This window comes from Aotus nancymaae, unplaced genomic scaffold (assembly GCF_030222135.1).
Source record: "Aotus nancymaae isolate 86718 unplaced genomic scaffold, 86718_ANA_hifiasm-v0.15.2.pri h1tg000038l, whole genome shotgun sequence".
NCBI lineage: Eukaryota > Metazoa > Chordata > Mammalia > Primates > Aotidae > Aotus > Aotus nancymaae.
Genome location: NW_026988452.1, coordinates 494,956 through 505,937, shown reverse-complemented (window position 1 = coordinate 505,937; position 10,982 = coordinate 494,956). Strand labels below are relative to the sequence as shown.

Here is a 10,982-nt window from a genome sequence, read left to right as displayed (position 1 = left end):
TTAATGGTATTTTTGTGGGGGTTTTTTGAGACAGGGTCTCACTCTGTTGCCCAGGCTGGAGTGCAGTGATGCAATCTCAGTCAACTACAGCCTCAGCTTCCCAGGCTCAAGCCATTCTCTCACCTCAGCCTCCAGATGCCCAGCTAATTTTTTGTATTTTTGGTAGAGATGGCGTTTCGCCATGTTGGCCACGCTGGTCTTGAACTCCTGGACTCACGCAATCCACCTGCCTCGGCCTCCCAAAGTACTGCGATTACAGTCATGAGCCACAGTGACTGGCATTGTATATTTTTATTTATTTATTTATTTTGAAACAGGGTCTTGCTCTGTTGTGCAGACTGGAGTGCAGTGGCATGATCTCAGCTCACTGCAACCTCTGCCTCCTCGGTTCAAGTGATTCTCCCACCTCAGCCTCCCAAGTAGCTGGAGCTACAGGTGTACACCACCAGGCCTGGCATATATATTTTTTTAATTTTATTTTTATGTTTTTTAGTAGAGACAGAAAGGTTTCACTCTGTTGGCCAGGCTGGTCTCGAACTTCCAATCTCAAGTGATCCACCCACTCAGCCTCCCAAAGTGCTAGGATTACAGGCATGAGCCACTGCACCTGGGCTAGGTATTAAATTAAGGTTGCCAAAAATATATTTCTTTTTTTTTTTTTTCTTTTTTTCAGACGAAGTTTCGCTCGTTACCCAGGCTGGAGTGCAATGGTGTGATCTCGGCTCACTGCAACCTCCGCCTCCTGGGTTCAAGCAATTCTCCTGCCTCAGCCTCCCGAGTAGCTGGGACTACAGGCACATGCCACCATGCCCAGTTAAATTTTTTTTTTGTATTTTTAGTACAGACGGGGGTTTCACCATGTTGACCAGGATGGTCTCGATCTCCTGACCTCGTGATCCACCCGCCTCGGCCTCCCAAAGTGCTGGGATTATAGGTGTGAGCCACCGCGCCTGGCTGCTCATATGATTTTTAAACATTTCTTTTTGGGGAGAAAGATATTTTTTTCTTTTTTCTTTTTTGAGACAGAGTCTTGCTGTGTCGCCCAGACTGGAGTGCAGAGGCGCGATCTCGGCTCACTGCAACCTCTGCCTTCCGGGTTCAAGCGATTCTCTTGCCTCAGCTTCCTGACTAGCTGGGACTATAGGCACGTTCCACTATGCCGACTAATTTTTTGTATTTTTAGTAGAGACAGGGTTTCACCATGTTAGCCAGGATGGTCTCAATCTCCTGACCTCAGGTGATCTGCCCGCCTCAGCCTCCCAAAGTGCTGGGATTACAGGCGTGAGCCACTGCGCCCGGCCTAGGGAGAGAGATTTTAGAGAATGGGAGTAAAGAGGAAGGAGATGAGAAAATCCCAAGTACTTTCTCTGTCTTAGAGCAGAAAAAATAATGGGATAAAGGGAAAAGTAAAAGCCCAAGGCCCAGAAACATTTGCTGGGTTGTTTTCTTGCATTGTAGCTATTTGTAAATGTAATTACCTCCCTGACTCAGGTTACTGACCAAAGGGAGGGAGAGGGTGTGATTGTTTGGAAACCGTTTAAACAGTGACAAGAATTGAATTTTATTTGTCTGTTGGCTGGGTGCTGGTGGCTCATGCCTGTAATCTCAGCACTCTGAGAGGCCAAGACGGCTGGATCAAGAGGTCAGAAGTGCAAGACCAGCCTGGCCAAGATGGTGAAACCCCGTCTCTACAAAAAATACAGAAATTAATTAGCCGGTCGCGGTGGCAGGCGCCTGTAATCTCAGCTACTCGGGAGCCTGAGGCAGGAGCATCTCTTGAACCCCGGGGGCGGGGGTCGCGGGGCGGAGGCTGCAGCGAGCTGAGGTCGCGCCATTGCACTCCAGCCTGGCGACAGGGTGAGAACAATAAAAATAACAAAATAAAATTATTTGTTATGCATTGCACAATAACAATAACGGTCATGAAAACGAACGTTAACCTACAGTCCTATCGCCCCATTAGGTCACTCGTGCGTATTTCCCCGTCTATTCCCTCACGCACTAAACGCCATGCAGAGTGCTCCGCTAGTCCCGGCGAAGCGCCGCTTGCACACGTTCTGAACGAGGACGTGCGTTTTGCTTTTCTTCTCCTTTCTGTCTTCCTGAGGCTGCAAGACGCACCTTCCCACGAGCGGCTGTAACGGTCACTACGATTCCGTCCCGCGCAGACATCCTAAGGAACACCGCAGCGTCCGCCAGCAGGTCTGACCTTGGCTGCGGGGATGGAGGTCGGTCAAGGTCGGGGGAGGCCGCCGGGCTCCCGGGGCGGGAGGCGCAGGTCAGCGCGGCCCTCGCGCGGCTCCTCGGGCACCTGCTGCCTTGGCGCCTTTTCCCCGCGACTTCGCCTCGCCCCGAGCGCGCGTCCCCGCCCCCGGGCTCTCTGTGGAGAGAGCCTCGCCGGGCTACGTGCCTCCGGAAGTGACGCAAGACCCCGGGGGGCGGGGGCGGGGCCAGGCTATAAACCGCCAGTCAGGGGCCGCCGTCCCCTCAGAGCGCGCCGGGACCTCGGGTGGCGGCTCGGGCTGCGCCGGACGGAGACGCGCCAGGGTGAGTGACGCTCGGCTTGTAGCGCGACGCCGACCCCCGCGCCTTCCCTTCGTCCTGCCGGGCTCGCTCGAGCGGCCGCCCCGATGCGGCGCAGCAGCCACAGGGCGCCGCCGCGGGGCGGGAAGGCGGCCGGGGGGAGCGGGGCCGCCGGCCCAAGGGGCTGCAGGTGCGCGGGGTCGGAGGCTGCGCGGAGAGGCGCCCTTTCGCCGCGCGTCCGTCTGCTTTCGCGCCTTCCCTGCTGCCTCCTTCCCGCCTCCGGGGTCGCGGAGCGGCGAGTGGCTTCTCCGGTTGCTCTGGGGGCGAGACCAGGTGTGCCCGGTGGGCTCAGCCCCGCCGCGCTGCTTTCGGCTCCTCGCCCGTGAACGCTGCGGGCCGCTTGCGCCGGGCCTGGGCTGCGGGTTCCGAGCGTGTTGGGAGCGCGGCGCGGCCACGCTGCAGCTGCGCGGCCCGGGGAGCACGTGGCTGCTCCAGGAAGTCGCCCCGGGGAACGGCTGGGATCCGTGGGTGACCTTGGGCTCCTCCGCTGCCCCGGGCCCGGGCGGGCGCTGCTCTCGCGAGGACAGGGACAGAGCTGTCCCCGGGTCGGCGGCGGGCGTGTCACGGGCATTAGGTGCGGGTTTTTGTAAACGGACGCCTGGGCTCCGGCACACCCTGGCCCTGCGTGCCCTGCCTGTTCGCCCCGAGCGTGCGTCCCGTTTTCCCCAGAGAATGCGACTCAGCCGCGGGCGGGCGCGCCGAGGATATTGCTAGCAGCCCTCACCGAAGGCGGGGACACTGGGAAGTGAGCGGCGCGGTCGGAGGGCCGTGCTGTATTGATAGACGCGGGCAGGCGCGCGCGTCGTTTCTGCTGGACAGTTCTCGAAGGTGGCAGTTGGGAGGGCGGGTAAGAAAAGACTCTAATTCGGCTCTTTTCCCTCTGCTCACTGCTCCTAGAGACCTTGGGTACGTCCCTTGTCATGCAGGGGACTGGATTCTGCGGCATTTTCCATGTTCTTCCCGTTGATAAGAGGATTAAAGCAGGACGTTGTATTTGGCGACCCCATACTTGTATGCTAAGCTTACTGTGAACATTAAGGTTAGGCTCTCTACAGTACTTGTAGACCCTGCTGGTTTTTTACCGCTTCAATTTTGAGTTACAGTGTGCTTCTCAAGAAAATCCAGAGTTCAGAGAGGGTTTGTCATTGATACTGCAGGGTTAGATACGGCACAGCATCCTTCAGTTTCCTGTGATGTTGTTATCAAGTAATGGTGGCTGTAAACAGCCTGTGTTGAAGGTGGTTGGATAGACAGCACTTAGGCTGAATCTGCCCTAAGGCGAGGCAGTTGCTTGCCTCTGATAATGTATTTAAATGTCACGGAGCAAGGTTCCCAGCTAAACCTGAAGGACCACAATGAAAGCTACTTTGGCCAGGCCCGGTGGTTCACGCCTATAATCCTACCACTTTGGGAGGCGCAGGCAGGCGGATCACCTGACGTTAGGGGTTCGAGACCAGCCCAACCTATTCTATTTGTATTAAAAACAGAAAAATTACCTGGGTGAGGTGGCTAACGCCTATAATCCCAGCAACTTGGAAGGCTGAGGCAGGAGAACCACTTGAACCTGGGAGGTGGAGTTTGCAGTGAGCTAAACAAGATCGAGCCACTGCACTCCAGCCTGGGTGACAGAGCAAGACTCTGTCTCAAAAATAATAATAAATAGGCCGGGCGCAGTGGCTCACGCCTGTAATCCCAGCAGTTTGGGAGGCCAAGGCAGACTGATCACGACGTCAGGAGTTCAAGACTAGCCTGGCCAATGGTGAAACCCCATCTCTACTAAAAATACAAAAATTGGCTGCGCATGGTGGCAGGTGCCTGTAATCTCAGCTACTCAGGAGGCTGAAGCAGAAGAATCACTTGAACCCAGAAGGTGGAGGTGGTAGTGAGCTGAGACTGTGCCATCGCACTCCAGCCTGGGCAACAGCAGAGACTCCATCTCAAAAAAATTGCTGGGCATGGTGGTGCTCACCTGTAATCCCAGCTACTCTGGAGGCTGAGGCTCAAGAATTCCTTTTAACCTGGGAGTCAGAGGTTGTAGTGAGTTGAGATCTCGCCACTGCACTCCAGCCTGGGCAACAGAACGAGACACCATCTCCAAAAAAAAAAACCGAAAAACAAAACAAAAACAGGTGGGGTGCTGTGGCTCACGCCTGTAATCCTGGCACTTTGGGAGGCAGAGGCGGGCGGATCACGGTGTCAGACGTTTGAGACCAGCCTGGCAAACATGTTGAAACCCCATCTCTACTAAAAACACAAAAAAATTAGCTGGGCTTAGTGGCATGTGCCTGTAATCCCATCTACTTGGGAGGCTGAGGCAGGAGAATCACTTGAACCCAGGAGCCAGAGGTTGCAGTGAGCCATCTCAAAAAACAAAAAACAAAAACAAAAAAAAACAAAAACGGACCAAAAAAAAAAAAAACCTCCCATCGGGCGCAGTGGCTCACGCCTGTAATCCCAGCACTTTGGGAGGCTGAGGTGGGTGGATCACGAGGTCAAGAGATTGAGACCATCCTGGTCAACATGGTGAAACCTCGTCTCTACTAAAAATACAAAAAATTAGCTGGGCATGGTGGCGCGTGCCTGTAATCCCAGCTACTCGGGAGGCTGAGGCAGGAGAATTGCCTGAACCCAGGAGGCGGAGGTTGCAGTGAGCCGAGATCGTGTCATTGCACTCCAGCCTGGGTAACAAGAGTGAAACTCCGTCTCAAAAAAAACCCTCCTTATTAAACCATAAGAGTGGCAGGGATGGGAAAAGATTCCAGGTCCAATGTTTTCATTATATTTTTCATATCATTTGGAATCTCAGGCATCAAGCATGCCCCAATACTGTTAAATAAAATATTTTTACAGGTAGTTCAATATCAGTTATTACAGGATAGGGAAGACAGTCAGAGAAGGCTTCATAGAGATGGCCCTTGAGCTGAGCCTGGAAAAAACGAGGAGGACCTCAAGGAACAGAGGAAGAATGTTAGTGGGTAAAAGCATGGGCTGAATTCTGTCTGATTTTGGAGAAAATAGTAGTGAAGTTGTTAGGCTGAATGTGTTTAGAACAGCTTCTAAAGCAAGTAGAAAAACTTCAGTTTATCTGAGCTCTAAGGACTTGAATCAGTGGCCTGTTTTCTAAACTGAGGTGGGCTTGTCAGTAATAACAAACATGGCTTACTTAAGAAAAATGAAGTAGCAGCTTTGGGTATGTTCAGCATAGGTGAAATTTTGGTATCTGATCCCCACTGAGCTTTGTATACAGATCCCTAATTTTGAGTCAGTACAAAGAAGCCCAAAACCTCAAGATAATTACTGCATTTAGAAAACTGAATAGAGTTTAATGCCATATTTTAATAAAGTAGGAATGATTCAATTTTAAAGAAGTTTGGGAGCTGGGTGCAGTGGCTCATGTCTGTAACCTTAGCATTTAGAGAGGCTGAGGCAGGCAGATCACTTGAGGCCAGGAATTGGAGACCGGCCTGGCCAACATGGCGAGAAACTCTTTCTCTAATAAAAATACAAAAAGTTAGCCAGGAATGGTATCATACGCCTGTAATTCCAGCTACTCCGGAGGCTGAGGCACAAGAATCACTTAAGCCTGGGAGGCAGAGGTTACAGTGAGCCAAAATGACCCCATTGCACTCCAGCCCAGGTGACAGAGCCAGACCCTGTCTCAAAAAGAAAAAAAAAATTGTAAGGAAGTTTGGGACGGTGGTTTAGCTAGCATCCTTGCCAGCCCCTTATCTTCCATCTTAAAGATGTTTCAGAACCTCCTTGTATTTCATAGTTCAAAACGTGGGGCTGCGTTTCGAACTTCATCATGTGAGTAATTGAATTGTTTTCAGTCACCATTGGGAACACCCAAGATACACAAGTAGCTTAGATTATTTATTTAAATGTGTTACCACTTTGTTCTTAAAATTAATAGAAAACTTGAGGAATGATGATTCAGATGAGTGTTAAAATTTGCAAGATGTTTTTTTCCTAGAAAAGGGTGGTTAAAATTGGTTTAGGGTAGGGCCTTCCAGTTCTGGATCTAGTGATTGGGTCCTTACTGTTGTGGTGCAGTGGTAGTGATAAGCTTTTTATAACAGAAGGGGCAAAAGATTGTGCTTCTGACTGGGTGGGGTGGCTCATGCCTTCAATTTCCTTGGGATGTTCTTCTCAAGTAACTAACCCCAGCACTTTGGGAGACCAGGCAGCTGGTGGATCACCTGAGGTCAGGAGTTTGAGACCAACCAGCCTGACCAACATGGTAAAACCTCTTCTCTACTAAAAATACAAAAATTAGCTGGGCATGGTGACAGGCACCTATAATCCCAGCTACTCAGAGGCTGAGGCAGGAAAATCCCTTGAACCTGGGAGGGGAGGTTGCAGTGAGCCAAGATCATGCCACTGTACTCTAGCGTAGGCGTCAGGACCGAAACGCCTTCTCAAAAAAAAAAAAAAAGATTATGCTTCAAAGAATATGATCTATTGAATATAGACCCTGATCTTTAAAGCTTGAATATAAAAAGATTTTTTTTGTAATAGGTTTTAGGTAGGAAGCCTTTTCTTTCTTTTTTTTTTCTTTTTTCTTTTTTTTCTGGGACAGAGTCTTGCTCTGTCACCAGGCTGGAGTGCAGTGGTGCTATCTCAGCTCACTGCAGCAGCCTCCGCCTCCCGGGTTCAAGCAATTCTTCTCCCTCAGCCTCCCCAGTACCTGGGACTACACGGGCATGCCACCATGCCCAGCTAATTTTTGTATTTTTAGTAGAGACAGGGTTTCACCATGTTGGCAGAATGGTCTCACCTCTTGACCTCATGATCCTCCCGCCTCTGCCTCCTAAAGTACTGGGATTACAGGCATGAGCAACTTCACCCAGCAATGGGAAGCTTTTTCTTAATGCCTGTTAGAATTACCCTTCGCTTTACGATCTGCGTATACCTCACAGATTGCTTTGTGCCATGTGCATGTTTAATATGCTATAAGTGTACTTGTATACAGGAAAAGCTTTAAAATACTATGCAATAAATGTCCATTTTGCAAATCTCAATATAATGTCACTTTCAAGCATCTAGATGCCCTCAAACCAAATTAACTAGAAAATTTAGATTTCAGTTAAGGCTTTTAACTTAACATAGGACTTTGATTACAGAGACATATTTGGCTTTGACAAAAGTTAAGGTTAATGTCTTAAACTTCCAGAGATGAGAACACAATTTCTGTAACCCAGTAACCCATTGAACTTAATTTAGATTATAAGTTTTTAGCTTTGTAATTCTCTGATAATTGGCCTCTTCAACTGTAAAATAGCATAATCTGTTTTGTGTTTCTTTTTGTGTGTCAAAGATATATCAAATCACTTGTAGGAACTATTGATTGAATCAGGATCAAGGTTTCTTCCCCTTTTTATTGGAGATGGTTTGTGGTATTTGTAACATAACAGATCTTGTCTGCTTTAGTCTTAATTTTTTTTCAAGTGATAGTCTGTTGTCTTTTTGTATGTGTCACTTTGTCTACTCAAAGCATAGTGGTTCATACCTGTAATCACAGCAATTTGGGAGGCCAAAGTAGAAGGATTGCTTCAGGCCAGGAGTTCAAGACGAGCCTGGGCAACATAGGGTGACCTTGTCTCTATTAAAAAAAAAAATACATATGCTGGGTGCAGTGGCTCACGCCTGTAATCCAGCACTTTGGGAGGCCAAGGCAGGTAGATCACGATGTCAAGAGATTGAGAGCATCTTGGCCAACATGGTGAAAAACCTGTCTCTACTAAAAATACAAAAATTAGCTGGGCGTGGTAGTGCACGCCTTTAGGAGCCAAGATTGTGCCACTGCACTCCAGCCTGGCAGCAGAGCAAGACTCTTTCTCAAAAAAAAAAAAGAATACATCTATAACAAAATTTAAAAAAGATCACACTAAATTTAGTTGTCCCATAAAGTAAGATTAAATATCTTTTCTAGAAAAGTGATAATATATTCTAAAAATTTGATATACCATGTAGTCTGGTAATAGAAAGCTCACTAATCTGATACAGTAGTATCTTCCTCAGTAATTCTCTATTCTAATACCTAGGTTCTTCTGTGTGGCAGTTCAGAATGATGGATCAAGCTAGATCAGCATTCTCTAACTTGGTAAGATATTTTCAGTTGTATTTCTGTGTTTGCAATAATGTGAAATATATAAGCATGACTTTAACTGAGTAAGCATGAAATAATAACTAAAATCTGTTATCAGGTATTCATTGACATTTGAATTAGTGGTCTTGAGGCATAACGGATCCTATAAAGCGTTCAGCCTTTAATAGGGTTAATTATGGGAAGTCTTGGACGAATACTCAGGATGGTTCTGGGTGTGGTAGAGGGGGGCAGCCAAGTAGATGAGACACACTCTTTAAAGCACTGAAAATGTCTTAGGAGAGGTGAAAAGCAAAGGCTGAAGGGGCGCGGTGGCTCACGCCTGTAATCCCAGCACCTTGGGAGGCTGAAGCAGGTAGATCACGAGTTTAGGAGTTTGAGACCAGCCCGTCCAACATGGTGAAACCCCATCTGTACTAAAAAATACAAAAATTAGCCAAGCGTGGTAGTGTGCACCTGTGGTCCCAGCACTTTGGGAGGGTGAGGCAGGAGAATTGCTTGAACCTGGGAGGCAGAGGTTGTGGCGAGGTGAGATTGTGCCACTGCACCTGGGTGACAGAGCGAGACTCTGTCTCAAAAAAAGGAAAAGAAACATTGTGTAGGCAGTATGAGTGAAAGCTGAAAGAACATAAGAAAAGACAGCCATCAAGCCGTGATGGAAAGGGAGCTAACTCTTGACACGCTATCTAGTCCTCTACTGTCTCTGATTTTTGTTTATTTAATTTTATTTTTTGAGATGAAGTCTCAGCCTAGGCTCCTAGGGTAGAGTACAGTGGGCGATCTTAGCTCACTGCAGCCTCTGCCTCCCAAGATCAAGTGATTCTCCTGCCTCAGCCTCCTGAGTAGCTGAGATTACAGGCATGTATCATCATGCCTGGTTAGTTTTTTGTATTTTTAGTAGAGACGGGATTTCACCATGTTGGTCACGCTGGTCTCAAACTCCTGATCTCAAATGGTCCCTCTGCCTCACTTCGGCCCCCAGCGTGCTAGGATTACAGGCGTGAGCCATCGTATCTGGCCCATTCTCTTTTCTATCTTCTGTCTTATCTTAGTCAGAATTTCTGCTTGTTCATAACTTCATTTTGTTCTTGCTCTCACCAGCATCACAGTCTGATTTGTGCCCCCCAGTCCCAGCTAGGAGAATCATTAGAGCTCAGGATTTTGAGGGTGCAGTGAGCTACTATGATCACACCTGTACTCCATCCTGGGAAAGAGAGGGAGACCTTGTCTCCAAAAATAAAAAAAATACAAATTTACAAAAAAAAGAAAGGCTGAATGAGAAGACCAGTGTGAACTAGCCCGCGACTCAGCAGAGGGAAAATGTTGGTTTGAAAGGAGAGCACCCTGAAGAATATATAGCAAGTCATAGTAATGGCCCACTAACGAGTACAGTACCTGAACAAATGTCCCATGCCTGTTCTTCATAATGCCTTTTCCCCCCAAAACAGTTTGGTGGAGAACCATTGTCATATACCCGGTTCAGTCTGGCTCGGCAAGTGGATGGCGATAACAGTCATGTGGAGATGAAACTTGCTGTAGATGAAGAAGAAAATGCTGAAAGTAACACAAAGGCCAATGTCAGAAAACCAAAACGGTGTAATGGAAGCATCTTCTATGGAACTATTGCCGTGATCATCTTTTTCATGATTGGTAAGAATGGGCATTCCAAACTTAAATGTTTTCCATTACCAACTCCGGGAAGTCTTATTTCAGCTTAGCATATATTTTGTGCCTTTTTTTTTTGAGATACAGTCTCACTCTGTTGCCCAGGCTAGAGTGCAGTGGCGCAATCTTGGCTCACTGCAACCTCTACCTCCCAGGTTTAAGTGATTTCCTGCCTTAGCCTCTTGAGTAGCTGGAATTACAGGCACCTGCCACCATGCCCCAGCTAATTTTTGTATTTTTCACCATGTTGGCCAGGCTGGTCTCGAACTCATAGCCTCAAGTGATCTTTCTGCCTTGGCCTCCCAAAGTCCTGGGATTATAGGCATGAGCCACTGCGCCCGCCCACTTTGTGGCTTTTTAAGTGCCACTAGGAAGACAATCATGAGTAGATTCTGTAGATATCATTCAATTTAATCTGGCAGGAAAGAGAGACCCGTGAATTCCTTCAATACAATGTACAGGTGTTTTTTATTTATCTCTTTTTGTTTGCTCCCACTCCACCAGGAAGCAAATGTTACACTAACATATACACAGGATACTTGTGGCATAGAAGCTTGCTCTAGTGTTTCAAGGAGGTCTTTTGGAAAAAGCTACCTATATGTTCAATAGGTAACTATTTGAAATAAAG

The 10,982-nt window shown here is 48.1% G+C and overlaps 1 protein-coding gene across 2 annotated transcripts in view; it reads left to right on the top strand.

Annotated features, from left to right (window-relative positions):
- The first annotated feature begins 2,486 nt into the window (after positions 1 to 2,486).
- TFRC (transferrin receptor) overlaps positions 2,487 to 10,982 on the top strand; it is a 33,956-nt gene continuing 25,460 nt past the window's right edge. For both annotated transcript variants that reach the window (XM_064360089.1, XM_064360088.1), the window contains exons 1-3: positions 2,487 to 2,547; positions 8,628 to 8,686; positions 10,138 to 10,339. In XM_064360089.1, the coding sequence (XP_064216159.1) occupies positions 8,651 to 8,686; positions 10,138 to 10,339 (238 nt within the window). In that variant the 5' untranslated portion in view covers positions 2,487 to 2,547; positions 8,628 to 8,650. The remainder of the gene's footprint in view (positions 2,548 to 8,627; positions 8,687 to 10,137; positions 10,340 to 10,982) is intronic.